The 22,279-nt window shown below is 29.4% G+C and overlaps 1 protein-coding gene across 2 annotated transcripts in view; it reads left to right on the top strand.

Annotated features, from left to right (window-relative positions):
- The window catches only part of LOC106682510 (protein Malvolio), a 113,857-nt gene that overhangs the window by 48,878 nt on the left and 42,700 nt on the right, over positions 1 to 22,279 (top strand). For both annotated transcript variants that reach the window (XM_024359076.2, XM_067045740.1), the window contains 3 exons: positions 1,933 to 2,055; positions 16,058 to 16,284; positions 16,382 to 16,520. In XM_024359076.2, coding sequence (XP_024214844.1) covers positions 1,933 to 2,055; positions 16,058 to 16,284; positions 16,382 to 16,520 — 489 coding nt within the window. The remainder of the gene's footprint in view (positions 1 to 1,932; positions 2,056 to 16,057; positions 16,285 to 16,381; positions 16,521 to 22,279) is intronic.

Here is a 22,279-nt window from a genome sequence, read left to right as displayed (position 1 = left end):
TACCATTGGGTAGTTTCTCTACATGCTTGTACCATACCATTATGATTTCCTCAAATTTACTTGATGTATTTATGTTGTTGTAAATATCTATAAATTAATTTAAAAAAAAAAATCTTAGCCAAGAGTCCCCATCTCTATTCAGTGGTTATTTCCAGGTGCATCTATAATCTAATAAGAATATGTTTATGAAATGAAACTTTTTTAAACTGATACAAGTCTATTTATATTATAAAATTAGTAGTTATATTTAACAATAAACAACTTAAAGGAATTGTAATGGTTTCTGGTCATCTGCTACATTTTAGATTTTCCTGGCAGAATGAGAACAGTCAGATGTAGAAAAGTTTATAATTGAATTTCATGAACTAGTTTAGCTTGGGCTGAGCTCATTGATTCCAAAAGGCGTCCGTCCCATCCCATGTAGTTTTAACCGGGACTGTACATTACAGTCCTAGAAATAGAAAACTTGGTAAATTGTGATAAAAGTATATTTACCATTCATTTTCAAATATTTCTTTTACTATTCATTTTTCAAAAATATTAATAATTAGAAATAGATCATCTATAATATGAAAATAAAAGACATTCTTTTATATTAGGTTTCAAATAAGGAATTGAAAAGAAGCAAATTATAACTTAATGGTATTTTAGTTATATTAATTATTTATTATGCAATTAACTAGTCATTTAAACATAAATTTCATTTATGCACATGTAATTTTATTTCTGCTGGCTTGTTGATCAATCATTCATTTCTTTAACTGCGAGTTGGTTCGTACATAGAATTGTATATGTACCTTTTAGTTTCTTTGTTACCATCTCTTTGTCCCTGTTGCAGATAATGTAGACTTGGTTGGCTTAGGATATTCTGTTTGCTTCTAGGTCGATGTCACAGTATTACTATTAACTGTCACCACATAGTTAAGTTTCTGTACAACAGTATCTCCGCATTGTAGATCAGCAAAGCGACAACCTGATCCTCACATGGTAGAACTAAATCCTTGCTCTTGAAGCATTCCTCTTTGAAGAAGCTCTTCTATAAGGGCTAACTGTATCTGCGGTCAGAATGATATCCCCGGCATACAAGAGCCTTTGGACGATAACATTACAAAAAATATATTTCTCGATGATTGTCCATGCATTACGATGATAACAAATTTTATTTAATTCATATGCATATGACAAATCGTAGGAGACTTAAAGTGTCTTTCTTTTTCACACCTCTTTCTATGAGAAACATTATGGGATAAAATTCCCTTGATCCTTATAACTTTTTTTGCTTCCCGATAGGCTAATTAATAGCTAATAAATTTAATAAAGATCCCCTAGAAAATAAAAAATAAAAATCATTTCTTTTCTAGGGACAAGATCAAACACGGCTTTAAGATTCAAAAATGAAAATGTTCTTGTCATTGTTCCATGATCTCCTTTCTCTTTTAACTAATATATTTTGGTTATCCAACTAGCTAACCATTTTCAAAAGTGAGATAAGTAAGGTTACCATGGTGGGCGGGTATGGAAGGTTTCATGCCGTTTTTCAAATTCAGGCACTTTGAAATATTGCTCGATTTAACTGTCTTCTAAGTCAAGTGATATTGGACCGTCGCTCCCCGGGGGTTTTAGCGGGGCGGGTCCGGCGGGGAAGGATTGCCTTTTTTTGGTTATCGTCTCCTCTTGTGAGATTATGACATATTGTACATTGACCAACCTACTCGCTATAATTCTGTTTCAAAAGTCAGATAAGTAAGGCTACCATGAAAGACGGGTGTTGAGGGTTTAAATATTGCTCGACTTAACTATCTTAAATTCTCCTCTTCCCCTTTTAAGCTTTTATGAGAAATTTATTCAAAAATTTAAAATGTTCTTATTTAATATTTACGATTATTCACTGGAATGTATAATTTGAAGTCATGCAATCTATTTTGTTTTCAGACAAGGTTCAGTTGGAGAAAATTATGGGCGTTCACTGGTCCAGGTTTCCTGATGAGCATTGCCTTTTTAGACCCAGGAAATATTGAAGCAGATCTTCAGTCAGGAGCAGTCGCCAGGTATGAGGTAAGTCTGATAACATTAACTTATAGTTTACAATACTGGCTCATTACCAGTGACGTAGTGAGAGGGCTGTGAAGAACATATGTCATGTGTGGGGATAGAATGGGCTCGGGGATCCTCTGGTCGAGAGTGTAAATATTGTACATAATAGTGTAAATGTGCTTTTATTTTATCGTTATTTCTTCGTGTACTATCTTTCTGTCCGTATACATTTAGATATTGAAATCATTTGTTTATGATTTTTTTTTTTTAATTTTGGTATGGATATGATCATCTATTACTGTTACTTATTGCCCAAGGTTGTAATATTTATCAATAAATCAAAATTTGAATAAAAAAAAAAAAAATTGTTTAATGCTCCAATTGATTTTGAAGCTATACAAAGTAATTTATCAAGGAATGGAAATAAATTTTAATGGAAACAAACATTAATTTTCCACGGTTTATATTTTCTGTATCGTATGAACCTGATCTCTGAAAATATGTAGTGGTTTCACCAATGTGGAATAGAAAAGACTATTATGAATTTATATGTTTAAGTTGTTCTATATAATATTTTTAAGATATATTCCAAAATCTTGATAGATGTGAGAAAAGTTTTTTAAATATTTTTTTTACTAGAAAAATATAAAACTGAATAACTTTGAGTAGAATACTGAAAATTCAGTGCCGCTCTTTAACGCTATTTTGTATAACATATCCTTTTTCCAGGTCCAAAATTATGATATGAGAGGATTTACTAAATTGTAACTCTTTGTGTAATAGATAATTAATAAACATTTTTAAAACGAAGGATATTTTATGTGTGTATGATGATAAATTTTGATTTCTACTACGTACCCAATGAAATAAAAAATCATTTTACCAGATAAAGTTTGATTTTGTATAAATTAAAACATATCATATGGTTTTACTCTTTTAGAAGGTAATTATTTTTACAATTTAAAACCAAAATAAGCTCTTTGTCAATAACAAATTTATTCTATGCACTAAGCCTAATGCTCAGCTTTGTGAATAGAAACAATATATTACCAACATTTTGAATAGAAACAAAATATTACCAAAATTTTGAATGGAAACAAAATATTATTAAAATTTTTGATAGAAACAAAATATTACCAAAATTTTGAATAGAAAGAAAATATTACCCGAATTTCGAATGGCAAAAAATATTACCAAAATTTTGAATGAAAACAAAATATCATTAAAATTTTGGATAGAAACAAAATATTACTAAAATTTTGAACAGAAAAAATATTCCATATTAACATAGAAAAAAATCTATATCCATGATTTGTGATCTAATTCCAGATGGATGGTATATATTTTTTAAAAAGTTTCAATTTCCAAACAACTAGAATAGATTAACATACCAATACAAAACCAAGTAATTTATTGCGCGTCTTAGTAAAACAGGGGCAATGGAAATGTAAATGAGTTCTTGGAAGTGTGTACTACCCCAGGGACGGAGAAGGGTCACTAGAGAATGCTGTTTCCAAGTCCTGGTTCGATTTCCGCTTAGGAGAACAATTGGTTCGTTTGCACCTTCATCGTCTCTAGGGCCGAAAAACCCTCTGGGGCTTCATCAAGGAAATCCTTGCTGACCACATCAACCCACTATAAATGATGGTGCGTTTAGAGGTCCGATTCTCAGCTAGTTTTTGCAATAGTAGTTTATATATATTTTTATCTTTTTTAGTTTTAATTTCGTTTTACGTTAATAATTTCGGTAGTGCATTTATATATGTTTTATTAATTTATATTGTAAATAGTAAACCTTGCTATATCTTAAACTTTCAATAATTGTTAAAATAATGAGTGAGAGACATTTTAGACGTGTTAACATTTTGGCAATAAACAAAGCTTTCAATACTGATACAATTATTTCAACCAATTAATGTAAAATAGAAGATAAATACAATAAAAACATTTATTAAACAAACTTTTTGTATTAAAAAAATAAAAAAAATAACAAAATAAAATATAAAAAATTATGAGAAAATATGAAAGAACTAATATACGACACTAAAAGATTCACGTGTTTAGACATATATTAAGTTGATTTAAGTATCCTTTCCAGATGAATTTAAAGTTAATTGTTAAACAGAAAATCAATAAAAATATTTTAAATTTTTGAAAGAGGAAGTGTTTTCAGAGACTTAGAATTAGATAAATTTAGCCCTGGTTGAAATAAGATTAATAAATAAAATTCGTATTCAAACTATATTGGTGCATATTATATTCTCTGATTTTTATGAGAAATGAAAAATGCATCGTTATTAACTATAAAAGTATTTGATGATTAACTAAGAGGTAAATTTTTTATAAATAAATGTTTTCGTGTTTCCATGCATTTTATGACAATAGTCATTCCTTTTTTTCTGCTATCGTAACAACCATAGGGGCACGAAGAGATGGTAAAAGTAGTTTTTACTTAACCTCTTACTGAAGATATAGCAAGGGGGACTGTTGGCATAGTGTATAAATCAGAATAACGTCATCCCGTTTTAAAACGAGCAAGAAATAATTTCAACACAGTAAATGGCGAGAGGAAGTTATGTGATGCACGAACTGCACTAATTTTCTTTTTAGATACGACATGATTATATTCTAATCAGACAAAATTAAAAAAAAAATATCCTTTCGGTTTTTTATAGGAACATATTTTCTTAAAAATGTTATCTAGATTACAATAATTTATTCAGAGACCTAAGCGAGGTATATATAGAATTGTCATAGTCAAACATCTCAATAGACCAAAATTCCTTTGTTAAGAAGACTTCTAGTAAAATGTCACCTTAATTGATATTATAATAAATTTCATCGTCTTCTTTTTTGATAAAAAACTAAAAGCTGTTCAAGCGAAAGAAAGCAATTGAGCTTATTGTAAGGAGAATCTATTTAATAAAGGAGAGCAGGGTCAAAGAAGAATAAAGTCATTTTACATTAAGAAAACAATATTTTTAGTCAAACCTTGCCAAACTTGTCTCGTTAAAGTAATTTAGTGTTTTTTTATGGTTCAGTACCAATATGACCTTGTAAACTTTTAGTCTTCTTAATAATCCAAATAGTTAGACAATAAGATATAGACTAAGAATGTCGATTACCTTAAGTAATCTTTTTTTCTCAAAAGTGTAATATTTTCGTCTCAAAAAAAAAAAAAAATTATTAATTATTAAAAAACTTGCTTATGTCTAATTACCTATTTTGTCATAATTTCATTAATTTTTAAAACTCTTAATTTTAGATAAATTAATTAATTTTTTGATATGATATAAGTCGATCAAAAATTAAAAGTTTTAAAAATTAATGAAATTGTGACAAAATAGGTAACTAGACAAAAGCTTAGGCAAGCTTATTAATAATTAATATGATTTCCTATTAATTTATGGTTTTATAGGGTGATTTGATTTGTAATTGATGAACTTTTTATATAATTGGTGTAAATTTATATTTGAGATTGTCCTTGGCATCTCCGCATTGGCCAAAACATTGGCCTGTTGATGATATAATAAAGTGTTGAGACTTAACATGGCTACCAATTGTTTTTTTTAAATAACTAAATCAATTATTATTGAGTTATAGAAAATTAAATAAAAATATAGAAATATTTTAAGTAATGAAAGAAACGGTTAAAGTTGAAAATCTATAAAAGATTTTGTTTATTAAATCTTTATATGCAGGACTACTTTAATTATAATTTTTTTCAAAGCCGTTATTTGAAATTATAGTTTGGTAGTTAACATGTGCTGTTTGTTGGGATTTTGTTTTTTTCTGGAACAGGGTTTCATTTTAAAACTTGAATGTGGTGGTTGAGGTTTTGAGATATATAACCAAGATTATAATATGTAATATTAGATGGTGATCTAATATTACATAATATATGTTATACTCGAATCCAACTTTGATTCCGTGGATTTCATTTGGAAGTTTGGAGTTGAACTTGTCAATGAACTACTATTTAAATAATTTTTCTATTGTACCCAAAAAAAAAAAGTATAATGATCTTTTACCTTTTAGTTACTATTTCTACAGTGGCCATATTTGTTTCAGTCTTGTCACTTGTTTCCTCGAGTGCATGAAGGTGCTATGAGTATTTCAGGAAAAATAAAGATTTTGAATTATTATAAAACTTAAATTGTTTTAGTTTTCTTGAGTTCCAATCTGAAATAGGTATAAAAAATCACTAACCTCAATTTTTCTAAGATTCATTTTTTTTTAACATAACACCTTGTTCCAATCAGGTCCTTCATGATTAATTATTTTGAGGTCGGGTGTTATTTTTCTATGTGTAAAGTGAAATTAAAAATGCATTAATTAATTAATTAATGTATTAATTTGTAATTTGTACCGAAAGGACTTAGAAAAAGCTTCTAACATATATTTTATCTTTTTTTTTTTTAACTTATTTTATTGAAATAATGCAATCTGCTACAAATTGAGGACATTGAGTATTAGTGTTCAAATATTCTTTCATAAAATATATATAGAAATAGAAGAAAAAAAAATTTGATTAATAATAATAGTACTCCCTGAATTGAAAGAAAAATAAATTAAAAATAATAATGATAAATAAACAAAATATAATACTATCATGGTTTGTATAAACAAAAATATGAATCTATATCAAAGGTATAATAAACTAAACTAATCACATAATATACACATAATAAAATAATTTATGTACAAGACAAAGAAAAGTAACGATAAAATAAAAACACATTCACACCTATATACAGTGAGAAACTTCGAACCAAGCCTTGCCAACCCCGTCTAAAATACCTAACTTAAGGAATAATTTGATAAGAACCTTTACATTTTTCATCAATATTGTAGAAACTATCGTATTGCCAACCCTAAAATATAACAGAAAATCCTCAAAATATATAACAGTTAATTTTTAGGAAGCGAAAGAACATTTTTTCTAGTCATATTCCGTTTACTCTGTTTGTTCAGCGATATCTAAACATGGTTGGAATTACAAGACTACAAAGGCCCAGATCCCTTACACAGAAAGCTGGCTCAAGCTGACTGGCTATTTCAATAAGGGCAGGTCTGATTATTAAGCCGGTTGGCATATCGCCCGGGGCAGTTTGGAAACATTGATTTTCAGTTTAGCCCGAACAGCATACATCATCTCTGTCACTGAAGTATTGCTTCCCCCCCCGGTATCGGAAAAAGTCAACCCTAATAAACTGATGGGGAATTCATTGGAGGTAATTAATTGACAGGAGATGAAGAGAGGAACTGATTGAGCAAGGGATAAAGCTTGTTATACTTCTGATAATTGGGTGTCGCGATTAAAACGATTAGTGCTGACGCTAATGAATCCATTACAGAGGCTAATGGAGATAAATCTTATATTTAAATTTAATTCTGTAAGGAATCTTCAGAGTCGGAGGGATTTTGATTAATATTTAACTTTGTACCCAACTAACTATACATATATGTAGTGTAAAATGTTATGTCAGAGTTATTGTCTCCTGGAATTGGAATTCATTGCTGCTGTCTTCAAGTTGGAAAGTTGAAAACTTCTAATAACACTATTCACCTAACGCTAATCCATCCTGATCAGAAAAATGTAATGATTCACGCTTATATCAGTAGATCTATACCAGTGATGTGGCGAGATCTTGGGGTCCTTAGATCAGTGGATCTATACCAACGACGTGGTGAGATCTTTGGGTCCTTAGATCAATGGATCTATACTAGTGACGTGGTGAGATCTTGGGGTCCTTAGATCTGTGGATCTATACTAGTGACGTGGTGAGATCTTGGGGTCCTTAGATCAGTGGATCTATACCAGTGACGTGGTGAGATCTTGGGGTCCTTAGATCAGTGGATTTATACCAGTGACGTGGTGAGATCTTGGGGTCCTTAGATCAGTGGATTTATACCAGTGACGTGGTGAGATCTTGGGGTCCTTAGATCAGCTGATCTATACCAGTGACGTGGTGAGATCTTGGGTTCCTTAGATCAGCTGATCTATACCAGTGACGTAGTGAGATCTTGGGGTCCTTAGATCAGTGGATCTATACTAGTGACGTGGTGAGATCTTGGGGTCCTTAGATCCTCTGCAATGCCACATTTGGATGGTTTGGTTTGATTTGCAGTTACCTGGGCAGGATGAACATATTGTATACAGACATCATTGTGTTCAAGATCTTTTTTTACTTCATTTTTTTTCTTGTTTTCTATTATTTAAATCATTTAGTAACTCATTTATAATTTTGTTATTTATCCATTTTAGTTTATTTGAACAATGATTCCCAATGATTCTGAAAATTACTTAAAAGATACACCAAACTTCAACTGACTTGATAAAGTTATTTCATAAAAACTTCAGTTACCACATTTTACTATGATAAAAGGAAAACGTTTGTTAATTATTAAAGACTCGAGGTGAATTTAGGTGTAACATTAGCAATGCAGATATTGCATTGAAAATTTTATTAAAATGCAAGTATTTTGTCTCACAAATGTAAACATTAAAAAACAGATTTAGTTATTTTGCAAAAAAAAAAAATGTTCTCGACAAGTTAATAGTTATAAATAGTACATTGCTACATGTGTTGAACCTAAAGCGCTACCTAAGGGTTATATAACCATGTAGAGGTCTCCTAGGATCCATGGAATTTGGAACCCTTCTGAAGCTGGAACGAGGTGTAATTACCACCAGGAATTTTGCTGGAACTTATCACCAGGATTCATTGCCCAAGGTTTATACTAGTTAGTGCGTGTGGTATTTATGCCTGCAAAAGAATTCCGTCCTAACATTTTCAACAGTTTTATGTGAAAGGAAATAACTATAATTTCCTTTCAACAATTTTAATTAACTATCTATATGTCACTAATTCAGTCAACAATGAGACCATATTTCAAATGAAAGTTTTCGAAACCATGTTTGGGGATTAAGCTATAATAACAATATTCATCATTTTTCAAATATTCTCATTTCTTCTAATACTTTCTAGTGGTTCTATTACCCACATTTACTATCGCTTCTTACATTTACTTTTTTCGAAATTATTAATACTATGATTCAATATTAATTATCATTTTCGTCAATTATAATATTTATTATTATAATCATAGTACAAATAATAAATAATGGTTAGGAAATTGAAGAAAATTCAGTACGTAAATAATCTGATATTAGAAAAAAAAATAAAAATATGTTTGAGGTATTGAAATAATTCGATACGTGTTTCCGATTCAAAATTAGCATTAAAGTACATGACAAAATCAAAAACCGTATTAAAAAAAACCGTGATTAGTTGTTCCTTCTTGGTAAATTTTTTTGTTTGTTGTTTTAGATTTCTAAATTAGAGTCTTTGAAAAAAAAGAAAAAAAAGTTTCATTTCATAAAGATATTCTTATAAGATTATAGATGCACCTGAACTCTTCCAGAATATAACCACTGAAAAAAAGATGGGGATTATTGGCTAAGATTGTTCTTTTGTCAGATGAACGCAGCCGGACGTACCCAAGAAAACGAAAAGATCCAGATGCACACTGGGTTACATTAGCAAGAGAAGAGAGAAATCATAATGTTGAAAGATGGTAGAGACTCTTGTTCTGGAAGATAGACCCACCGTATGATTTCCGATATATCAGATTATTACTTCACCCAACTGGTTACAGGGCCTTGTTGCTTTGGGGTCTACTTAGCCCGCTTCAAACAAGAGGATAGATCTTCGCCCTACTTATGATCCCATGGATGAAACAATGGAAGATTCAATCTTCTGTTTTTAAGGTTTTGCTTGAGAATAAGAAAGTCTTGACATAAAATGGGATGAAATTAGTCCCGGAAAACATGGTTGCTTTCATGATCACTAGACTGAAGAATTAGAGAGGTGCAGCGTACAATGCAGCGCAAATCTGCAGGAGGCTTAGAGCACAAGAGGCAGTAAGGAGAGACCAGGAAATTAAGTAAAAGCTTAAATAGGATATCCAGAGAAAAAAAGCCCTTCTACTCAGCGAAGAAGAGTGACAGCAGTTCCGCGGGGTGGTAATGAAGACTTGGGAGGTGATATTTTAGTGAGTAGTAATCTCAGATTGTTGTGTGACTTTTGTTTGATGCACTTCGTTTTATGAATGATTTCACTCTTATCCACATAAAAAACACACCTATATTTAAATTTTATAATATAAGAGTTATAATTACAAGCTGTATTTTCCTCTGTATATAACATAATGATAAAACTCGTTTATGGGTTCGGAGGCTAAAGAGAGCTGAATTTATAAACCATAAGTATCAAACCAAGATAAATTTAAAGCCTTGAGAAGATTGATCACTAGTTCTAAAAAGCTATAAAGCAGATAACTATAGCCAAGCGTTTGAGTGCAGATCATAAAAAAAATATTCCCATTAAATGAAATTTTATTTCTTATTTGCTGTTTTTAATTTATAATACTATTGAATATTGTTTTAATAATATAATATGTATCCATTTAAGTCTCAAAACATATAACAAGAGGTTATATGATAGTTGATAGTGTTAAGTTGATCTAAAATTAAAAGTTTTAAACATTGATGAAACTTTAACAAAATATAGTAATTTGACTTGTAATGAATGATTTGGGGAGAATAGCCTGCAAAAACGTTTTTAAAAATTGGATGTGAGGTGTAAAATTATATTTACCGAATGTGCCAAATATTGGACTGTTGATGATATAATTGAGAGTGTTAAGACTTAACATGGATACAAATTGATTTACTTAAAAAATAAATAAACATTATTTTAATTTTTTTTCTTTCTCTCATTGTTTTTTCCAATTAAAATTCAATTTTTTTTTTTTTTATTATTATTCTATAATTCTCTTAATTTCATTTGTTTTCTTCTCTGCATTATTTTTTTTTATCATGATTACTTATAATTATGATGGTTATATTTATTATTATCATGATTATAGCATTGTATATAATTAGGAGCGTCTTTTGGAGGAGACTATACCCTCTCAATATAAATATAAGATGAAAAAAAAAAATATAAATATGCTGTTTCTTGCTCTGTGAATTCGAGTACAAAGCCTCTAACTTGTTCCATTGTTCCCTCGGAATTAACTTTTTTAGTAACAATTGAAACATATATCCATAACTAATTATAAATAGTTATAATACAATAATAATTTAAAATTCGTTGATAAGTTCGGAGGCTGAAAAAGGCTGATTTTTTAAACCATAAATTTCAAGCCGAGATAAATTTAAAGCCTGAAAAGATTGATTACTACTTTAAGAAGCTGAAAAGCCGACAACTATAGCCGAGGGTTTAGTTGCAGATCACCAAACAAAATACTCCTATTAAACGAAATTTTATTTTATATATAATCTTTTCACTTTCTCGAGACTGTTATTATTGTTTTATAATAATATAATATGCATTTTCACCATTGATTTCATGTATCACCAGGTCATTAATTACAGTCAAAATGAACATATGTTATTACTATTCTATAAAAAATTTAAAAAATTTTAATTACAGATTAGCTTAATACATAAGTATTAAATATACACTAAAATATACATAATAATAAAAAGTATTTTGTTAGAATATTAGTGATGCTCTGTTTTGCTGTGTATACGTATGTACATATGTATAGAGAGAGATATGGAGAGAAGGAGTGTGTTGTTTCTGTACATTAATTTGGGTATGTATATATTTTTTTATCGCTATGATTTTCAGAAATCAAGCAAATGATAATTTAAGAAATTATAAATACAGAACGAAGCAAAGCGAAAGCTGTTTGTTGACGGCGAGAGACTATCAGCAAGGTCGAAAACCATTACAATATTTAATGAGACTCAGTAGGCATAGTTAAAAGCACTTTTGTGCCATAATTGGGCTGCGAGTAAAATATCCTTTGACAGGAAATATCTATGCGTAATAATTATAATTTGTGTTCACCTGACTCATGCAGCGACTAGTGTTGATAAGGTTTAATTTACTTATTTACGTCAGTAAGGAAGTTTTTAGCCTAAAATTGCGTTCGCTGATAAGATTTTAATTAAGAGAGATAAAAAATTAACAACAACTATAACAAAAAATCATTTCGGTTAATTAAGGAAAAGATGAAATCGAAAGTAATTAGTATAAAAAAATATGTAGTTCAAATTGTTTATTATTTTCTTTTTATGTTAGGTTCCATTGTATATTAGATTTTTGAAACCGTGCAAATATGAGTTTTATAATTATTTTTATTTAATCTCATATCTGAAATAAAAATGTAATAAAATTTAAAAATTATCGATATTTAAGTTCCTAATAATGATAGTAAATATATATGGGTGTAACCATTTTTCTCACATCTGTTTGTGTATAGTTACTGGTTTTTCATCTATTAAATTCTCCCAAACAATAATTTGTTATTTAATATTTGGCCCAGTAATGTTCCATTTATGTTCCGAAAATTAAATAGTTATATACACATAGTTATTTTTATGTTTTGAATAACATGATTTGTAATTACTGTTCCACCCTATTCCAGCCAATAAAGCATTTATTTGCAGTTAGAGATATTGATGGGTCTAGCAATTTCGATATAATAAAAATCTTTGGCAATATTTGGGTATAATATATAACCTTCAGCGACTCATATTGAAAGTAATTTTATCCGATATCATATTAATAAAATGAATATGAATAAAATACAAATTGAATTTATTCAGTTATTATTATTCAGTATCAATCAGAGTAAAAATTTAATTATGAAGTATCAGAATTGGCCTGACTCACATAGCGACTAATTATTAGGTATTTCTTTTTATGAATCAAATTAGGAATAAATCAATGTAGGTCAGACATTTTAAAAAAAAATAGTGGCTTGTTATAAAATTTAGGAATTTGTTTTTATTTCTGATTCTGAGCTTCGCTAAAGAAGGAGTTAACAAATTTATTTGCTGGTAGAGTAATCTGGAAGCCATGCAGCATATTCCGAACCCACTGCAGAGCACTATACCAATAGACTGAAGAGAACAAGCAATGATTCACATGCAATTGAGACATCGGAAACCTTTTAAATTGATTGTAGATGATATAAATACGATAAATAATTAATTTTTAAACCAATCGTAATGATCGAATATCGAATTTAATTAACTTATAATATTAATTTAGTTTTCTACGCCAGCTTATATGACTCCTGATTAGGATTGCTTGGACAACTAATAATAATTATCTTTTTTAAATTATGTAGAAAATAACTTTGTATTTTTCACACTATACATTTTTTTTATTTATTTCCTAAACCTTAGTGGTAGCTAAGAATTTACAAAATTATCCCTCTTGTAACCGTTCCTTATGGAAGCGGAACATGATCTTTAACATAAAGGGAAGAACAACAGTTTATGGTTTTGGAAAATAATTTAGACGGCTATACGACACTGCATCGCATAAACTGCACACAGTGAATATAATAATATTAAATAAATTTATTTTGTAGCAATGTGATGAATGAAATGAGAGTTTAAAGTCGTGACATTTAACAAACGAATCACTAAAGGGATGGTTAGACTAATTTGACCGAAACGTAAATGGGAGGATTATGTTGATTTATGCTCATCAATTTGGGTTTTGAGGCATTAAATCCAAATGTAAGAAACATCTACTTCGTTTATTATGATTTATCGAGATAAAACTAGTTCTACAGGTTTGGAGATGAAACATTGAAATAGACGCTCAAATACACTAATGCAAATATGTATGCATAAAATAGTTGAAACTATATTTTATTCAGTTTTTAGAAAATTTAGTACTAATTTTATTTTAGTTTCACTAACTTAAGGATGATAGATGTGAGACCTGATCCATTATGGATTCTGACTTTTTATGGAAATTTTAAGACAAATTCATTTTGAGCACTTTTCGATCCGACGCGTTACGAAGCCGTGAATCCGAAAAAAAAATCGAATAAAAATAGACCAATCCTAAAAATCAAGGACAAAATCGTTTTAGAATTCGATCTCTCGGAAGAATTCATCATAATTTGAGTTAGTTACGAACTTGAGGATTCGGGTTTTGGTGGGATTCAGAGAGAGGTTCGTAAGCAAGGGCTGTTAATATCGGCTTCGAACCATCGGGCACGCTATGGCTTTTATTTATTTATTGTATAAATTGTTTTAACCTATCTCTTCACTCCAAAAGTAATACGTCTAGTTGTAAAAGGTATATCACTTTTTATCCTAGCTATAGAGGAAGGCTAACTATGTTTGGGTTTACTCAGTGAGGTGGTAAAGTGGGCGAAAAGCTCCTTCAACCCTACTACTGTTTTATGCAGTGCACTTATAGTCTGGAGGTTTTAGTCACTGTGACAGAAAACATGACACCCCTTTTTACAGGCACTATTCTTTTCCACTTCGTTTGAATTAATCACTTGCAAAAAACCTTTTAGTATTTTTGACATATTATAAAATAGTTTAATTTTCCGTATTTTAGTAATATGTAATACAAATATCATTCTTAATTTTTCGGTAAAATTAAAAGAATTAATTATTGTGGAATATATGATTTACTTAATTTTTTTTGTTCTTATAATTGGGTCTCGGTACAATATAATGTTATAGGTTTTGTGTATATTATTAATTTTTTTAAATCTTTATATAAGATGAAAATATGTTGACAATATTTGATGCCATATTTGTATTAAAATATTTTCATTTGAGGTTTTAAATGTGTAAATCCAAATTAAAAAAATATAATATATTTGGACAATTGTTTAGACATTTTCGTCCCCTTAAATATATTTAGAGTAAATATAACCGACAAAGGTAGTATATATTTAGAGCCTATTTAACTACAGGTCAATATCAACATGTTCATAGATTATTTTTCTTAGGTAAAAACTAGATATCGGTGAATACAACATGTAGGATTACTTAGAGATTCTATTGCTCCATTTCAGAATCTGTAACAGAAACGTTAAAAATGCACAAATAATAGGTCTTTCAATTTAAAAAAAATCAACAGATTTATAGATCGAATTTCTCTAATTGTGAATAGATAACGATATAATTGGAGCCAAAGAACATTGTACGTTTTTTGAAGAGTAATGGATGAAGAATTATTTATAATTTTTTTTTTAATATTTAATTATTTAATATTTAATATGGATGAAGAATTATTCATAAAAGTAATGAAACGTTACTTGAATAGACAGGTCATATAGTGATGACTGGATCCCATTCTTAATTGCCATGATGACACATAAATTCTATAGGCTGCAATCCAGGGAGTTTTGCGGTCTTGGTTTTTTCCCGATTCGGGCCTGTCCGTTTTCCCTTTATTTATGTATTTATTTAATATTTAATATTTAATAGATGAAGAATTATTCATAAAAATAATAAAACGCTACTTGAATAGACAGGTCATATAGTGATGACAGGATCCTATTTTTAAATTCCCTATAATGGCACATAATTTCACGAAATTAAGAATAATGAAAAAAAAAAAAAAACTCTCCCTTAATACTTCACATATGTCCCTAAGTTTTAAGCCCATTGACTTGGGCTCGGGTTGAAATATCGAATTTTTTGTAATTTTTGAAAAAAAAATCTAAGACCAGAATAGGGAAAAGGTTATAAAACTTTTTTTAAATTTTTCTGTAGCTATAAAAATGCATATTTACTGTTCTTTAGCTGGAAATAAGGAATATTTAAGTATTTCCTGCCAAGAATAAAATAATTAAAAAATGATGATAATAGCGATGTCGTAGACAATGGGGTGACTGCATCCGGGAAGGTGCTGTCTTGTTTCCCCTATTAAGTAATAGAACTTAAAGAACTTGTGGTTTCTAGTGCTAGTACGCTAGACGGAAAAGCTGTAATAAAAAACATTTTATGACTTGTTGAATTATTAAATAATTCTTGCAATTTAAAGGAAAAAATGAGTGATTTCATGAAACAAATGATCCACTTTCTCTGTCATAAGTTTATATGTAACCTCCGTTTTCACAATCCATGAACTACTATTGTTACACACTATTAACAAAGTTATATATTCCTTTTCAGTTGTTCTGGGTACTGCTGTGGTCCACCATCCTCGGCCTGATGGTGCAACGTCTTTCGGCCAGGATAGGTACCGTCACCGGACAACACATGGCAGAGATCTGCTACACCGAATACAGGTTCGTCCCCAGGATATTCCTCTGGCTTATGCTGGAGATAGCCATCATTGGTTCCGACATGCAGGAAGTTGTCGGTACAGCCATTGCTCTCTACCTCCTCTCCAACGGCAAGTATGTAGAATATACCAAATAGTCCGATATTTTCATTTTAATTTCCACTTATTAATAATAGTGCCTCTTTATTAATTATGCATTAACCTTTTATCAGGATTCCCATTTGGGGTGGTGTCCTAATCACGGTTGTTGATACATTCACCTTCCTGTTTCTTGACAAATACGGACTGAGGAAGTTGGAACTTTTCTTCGCAATTCTCATTGCCATAATGGCCTTCACCTTTGGTTACGAGGTAAAGATTAAGAATTAGTACTAAAATAAATTAATGATGGAAGATATACTATAACTTTGTTTAAAAATTTTGACTGATTTATTTTATTTTTACCCACTTACGAGCCACTTTCTAAAATTGAGTATCATCATTATAAAAATGATATCAAAAGAAAAATTTGTATTCAATATAAATCTTGAGTATAACTCCAAATTATTAATATATATTTTAAATTAATTTTACAAAACTGTATTGAAAGAATTTTGACAATATAATTTGTTCGTCAAAGTATATTAAATCATTTACATAGGTAAGTGCTGATTAGTAAAGTGGGTACCATTAATTGAGGAAAAGTTGGCGGCTGAACGGGATCATAACAAATCATCCCTATGCACACAACCGCTGTTCAAGAAACAGTACTTCTTCACTAGACACTGAACCCCTTAACCCTTTAGTGGTACAATTTTTTTTTTTATTGATTGGATAAAATCGAGCGAAGAACATGAGAGCGACCAAAGTCCAACTTACCCTAGAGTTCGAATTGTGCTTACTAGTTTCCTTAAAAAACAAAACGAAAAAAAACCCTATATTTATATAGTATAAAATAATATATATATATATATATATATATATATATATATATAGTATTGTCATAAATTGTAAAAGTGCTAAAGGAAATACAGAAAATAGGAAAAAAATAAATTCAAATAATACCATTTCGAGGATTGTGGGATAGTTTAACTGGAGCAAAGTACTGCCAATATCTTGTGCCAGTGAGTGACTATTTAAGGCAATGAAGATTAAGAAAGAGATTAATTATTAAATCTGATATCTACATCTTTATCACAGATATAATTTAAACAACTTTAAGTAATAACATGTTGTCTAATGGGAATAATATGAAGCAAAAAACTACCAGAGGATCTATGATTATTTTTCCAATGAATGTTGCACTAATTTTGGGAAATATACCTCTTATCTTTACATCAGCTCTTCCTTTCACTACCATTAATAGATATCATCTTGCAACAACTGGATCTTCAAAAGTATTTTATTACCTATAAAGCCCAAAAATTGGGGTGAGATAACTGCCTTTTTTCTCCTCTTGGGCTCATGTATTAGGAGTTCCAAAATAAAAGTAGGGAAATAAAAAATAGGTTGGGATCCTGTGTTTAACTGGTGAACGGATAAACGCAGGATGAGGAGATCAATGATATAAGAAGGTTTTTTAATTATTAGGGTTTCAAATATAAAGGTGCCAAGGAGGTATTATCTCCGGATACTGGGATAGAGCCAACTTAGCTGGGAGTACTAGTGAGAGATATGATATCTCCTGGAAATACCGAAGATGAATTTCATAAAGAACTTCATTAGTCTTTTTAGTCTTATTTATTATTCAAGGATATTCCTCTATACTCTAGGCATCTGTAGTCTTTGATTTTTGGAGTGTTGAATCAGTATCTAAAAAACTAATTTCAGAAAATGTAAAAAAGAGGGTGAAACAATGGACTTGTTTAAAGTTTTGATATTTTTCCTAAACTGTTTCAATTTCCAATAAAATAACAATTATCATCACAAATCCGATCTAGTACCTAAAAGGTGATTTCTTCTATGGTTGTTTACCAATTCATTTCTCTAAAAAAAAAAAAATACTGAGTGGTACAAAATTTTTTATTTAAGTAATTGTAAATTTTAATTAAGCTTATAAAAGTACGTAATATTATTTATTTGAGATTAAAGTTATTTTTTTTTATATTTGTATATATTTTTTAATAAAATTTTTAATAGAATAGATAGTTTGGTCCACTCAAATAAAGCTCTCGAGAAACATTTTCACTTGGAACACGGTTTTTTGACAATAATTGGTGGAAGTAGAAGTATGTAAGTGGAGGTCGTTTCGGTCGGTTCACTCAAGTTTATTACAAGCCCATAACTTGTTTACCAATAATAGTTATATTTTAATATTTATGCCTTCATTTATCCATCAATTGTATATTGCAACGAGTCGCCAGAGAATCATACAATTTTAATGGTAAATGAGAATGCAGGAAACAGTGCTTTGGATGGACTAATTAGGAATTAATATATTTGTCCTGGGTGTAGAATTAACATTTCGCATTACACAAAGACTATTGCAATTGCTTACTTAGCTCCCTGCGCTGCCTATTTACACATGTCCCGAGTTAAATAAATAAGGCTGAATTAATTTGGTTTCATTTGAATCCCTATAATTACGTGTTTAGAATGACAATAACTAACAAACTGGTATAGTTAATTTGGTATTAACCGATTAGTAAAGTCAATATGGGGATATCTCATGGGAGAATCTTAATCCGTCAATATATTTACACATGTGGTGTATCAAAATATTTTAGAGCAAATACTATTGTTTCATGCTTACTTTACTCAAATAAATTTAATTAAACATTATTTATTTATTTAATTAAATTAAACTTAGACTTTTATTCTCGTTTTATTTATACAGCAAATAAAAATTAATTTTGTCCTTAAGATAAAATATTTTCACTCCTATTTTAGATATCAAGGATCCAATTAAAAAAAAAAAAACTAAGGTTATTCTCGTCAGTTCAAAAGCCTTCCTTAATTCTGTTCCTTATTATCCATTATCACACATCAACAAAATACCTATCCAGTTTCAAAACACCATTAAAAACCTAGAAGTTACCTTTGAAGAGTAATTGAAATGGAATTGCCACATTTCCCAAATAACCCGAAAAACCATCTCCAACAGCTCCTAAGATCCTGTGATTCTTATCCTTGAAGTACCCGTCCCTTTGTAGTATCCTCCCTTATTTTCCCACATCTCGACTAAGGATGTCTAGTGTATGGAGGAATATCCTTGAACAAGAAATGAGAGTAAAACGACTAATGAAGTTCTTTATGAGATCCATCGTCGTTATTTCCACGAGAACTCTCACTACTACTCCGAACAAAGCTGGCTCTATCCCAATTTCCGAAGACTATACCTTCTTGGCAAATTTTAATCCCTAATAATGAGAAAAAACGTTCCTTTATCATTGACCTCCTCACCCTACGTTTATCCATTCACCTGTTAAACACAAGATCCCACCAAGGTCTTAACTACAGACAGATTGACATACATGAAACCAAACGAAATGAAAATCTATCTTTATTCTTGGGCACTTGATAATATAATAATACGCATAATAACAATTTTGAAAAATCTCAACAGCTTTTATCTGACTGCATTAACTCATTTTGAACATAATTAAATAATTATATACATAAAACTTGAACAAAAGATACATATTTATCCTAGCTTATATTGATGTTTATTATTTACATGTTCACGGAAGTTTTATAGTAAAGGAGATAGATATATAATTATTGTTTGGATGATGGTAAGGAGGAAGCTTTACGGATGGATATGGGTAGGGATAATACAAGACCCGGGAAGAAAAAAAGGCAGTTATCTCACCCCAATTTTTGATTACTTTAATGAAAACTATGTATAATTAATAGTCAAAATTGATGAGTCTGCCAAGTATAGATAGGGGGAATAAAAATGGTGGCTGTTTCAAAACCTTAAAAAAACACTAATCTTAAAACGTACCAACAACACTAAAAATCCTAAGAGTACATTATTTAAATAAGAGTAAATTTGCTGAAATATTAGCCCTAAAACAGCTATTTACGTCCAATAGTTCTCGAGATATAGCGTTTTAAAAAGCAAATTTTTTTTAAAAACGACTGAATGATTAGTAGTTAGTTCATTTATTTTGAGAAATCTATATCACAGGAACTCTGTGATGTACAGATATCTATTAGCACTCAAATTAAAGCTAGTACAATGGACTATCCAGAAGTTTATTACCTTTACCTTCGTAAGAATAGTAGTTTTCATGACATTTGCTAAAATAAATTGATTTATAGTTGTTCGGAAAAGAAATTTGATTTATGAAAAACTTCATTTCAGAAACCATTTGACGTACAGATGTCTGCCAGCACTCAAATTAAAGCTAGTTAAATTTACTATAAAATAGTTAATAATTTTTAGAGTGTTGAATCAGTCTCTAAAAAACTAATTTCAGAAAACGCAAAAAGGGTGAAAAAATGGACTTGCTTATGGTTTTGATATTTTTCTTAAACTTAGTTTTCAATTTCTTATAAAATAACGATTATCATCACAAATCCGATCTAGTACCTAAAAGGTTATTTCATCTCTGGTTGTTTACCAATTCATTTCTCTCTAAAAAAAATACTGAGTGGTACAAAATTGTTTATTTAAGTATTTTTAAATTTTAATTAAGTTTATAAAAGTAGAATTTCTCCGAGACGGATAGGCCAAGATTGTGGCATTATCAATTAAGCAGAAATACAGGTCAATACACAGCGTATAAAATAATAAAACTCCGGTAATAATTTATAAAACTTGAAATTTGGATAGAGTTATCCTAAAAAACATGTAAAATAGTTAAAAAACTAGAACAACTTTTATACATTGAAAATCGTAGTATTTATTTGCGTTATCCGTTGGCTGTCTAAAAAATATCTAGATTATTAATATTTCAATACCATTCTATAATGTAGTGTTCTAATAACTATTCCATACATTAATTTTAATGATCGAACACAAATTATCGATTTATATATCCACATCTGATCAATTTTTATTGATTCGTATTTCAATTTCGATCAGAATTTTAATAAGTGCATCTCATGATGATTTAATTTGTAGATCCACGGTCAGATAATTTTTAATCCCATACTGAAACAGTCATAAAACATCACAGTTAAAAATATTCTGGAAATAACCAATCCATAAATATAATATAAGTTCAAATTATGATTTAATAACTCAACAGGACACATAATTATTTTTCTCATTTTGTTTTATTTTCTCATTGATTTATTTGTGCATTTTGTATAAATGGACAAATAAATCAATATTAACCATAGATGTTTACGAAAAAAACAAAAGTACATTTAAAACTAAATTGAAAAACGAAAATATAATTTATGTAGCAATAAAATCTATGAGTAATTAAAGAACCGCAACAATTGAATCATTCTTAAACAGGGCATACAATTATTTAATCAGTTAAATAAGGGATTCGGGATTATCATTTTGATCTTACTCGGTCACATTATTACATCTCTGTAATAACTAATGCTATTAATGATTATGAAATTGATTGCGGTTTGGGGATTAAATATTTGAATATCTCTGCGATTTAGCAAGCTTCAGATAGGAACCATTAATATTGGCTATGATTTAATGAGGAGAAAATAAAATTATATGGTTAAGGATGTAGGGGAGGTATGTTCCAAAGATCTATAAAAGTTGTAGACCTTACCTTAATAAAATATAGATATGTGCTGAGGAATAAGTTGGAGTGGAGTTACAAAATAGAGATGTTAAGTATTATAAACCCCTTAATTATATGATATATTTAATCATTTTTTTTAATATGAATCATAATAATATTATTTAATATATTTTAATTCATACGCTTACTATTAAGTTCTTTTAATCTTATATTAAAAATTTAGATAAATTTTATCAAACCCAAAGACTTAAATCGAGGAAGCTAAAATTTTTAGGTATATACGGCTCATTTTTGTTCTTATTAATATGTTCTTATAAAAACATTCGATATAGTTTTTTTCAGAGATGATTGTAAATAAATACTGAAACTTTTGATATATATATATATATATATATATATATATATATATATATAGTATTGTCATAAATTGTAAAAGTGCTAAAGGAAATACAGAAAATAGGAAAAAAA

Source organism: Halyomorpha halys, unplaced genomic scaffold (genome assembly GCF_000696795.3).
Source record: "Halyomorpha halys isolate HHAL.00 unplaced genomic scaffold, Hhal_1.1 Scaffold420.1, whole genome shotgun sequence".
NCBI lineage: Eukaryota > Metazoa > Arthropoda > Insecta > Hemiptera > Pentatomidae > Halyomorpha > Halyomorpha halys.
Note: the sequence above shows the minus strand (reverse complement) of the source record. Positions and strands in the feature narration are given on the sequence as shown.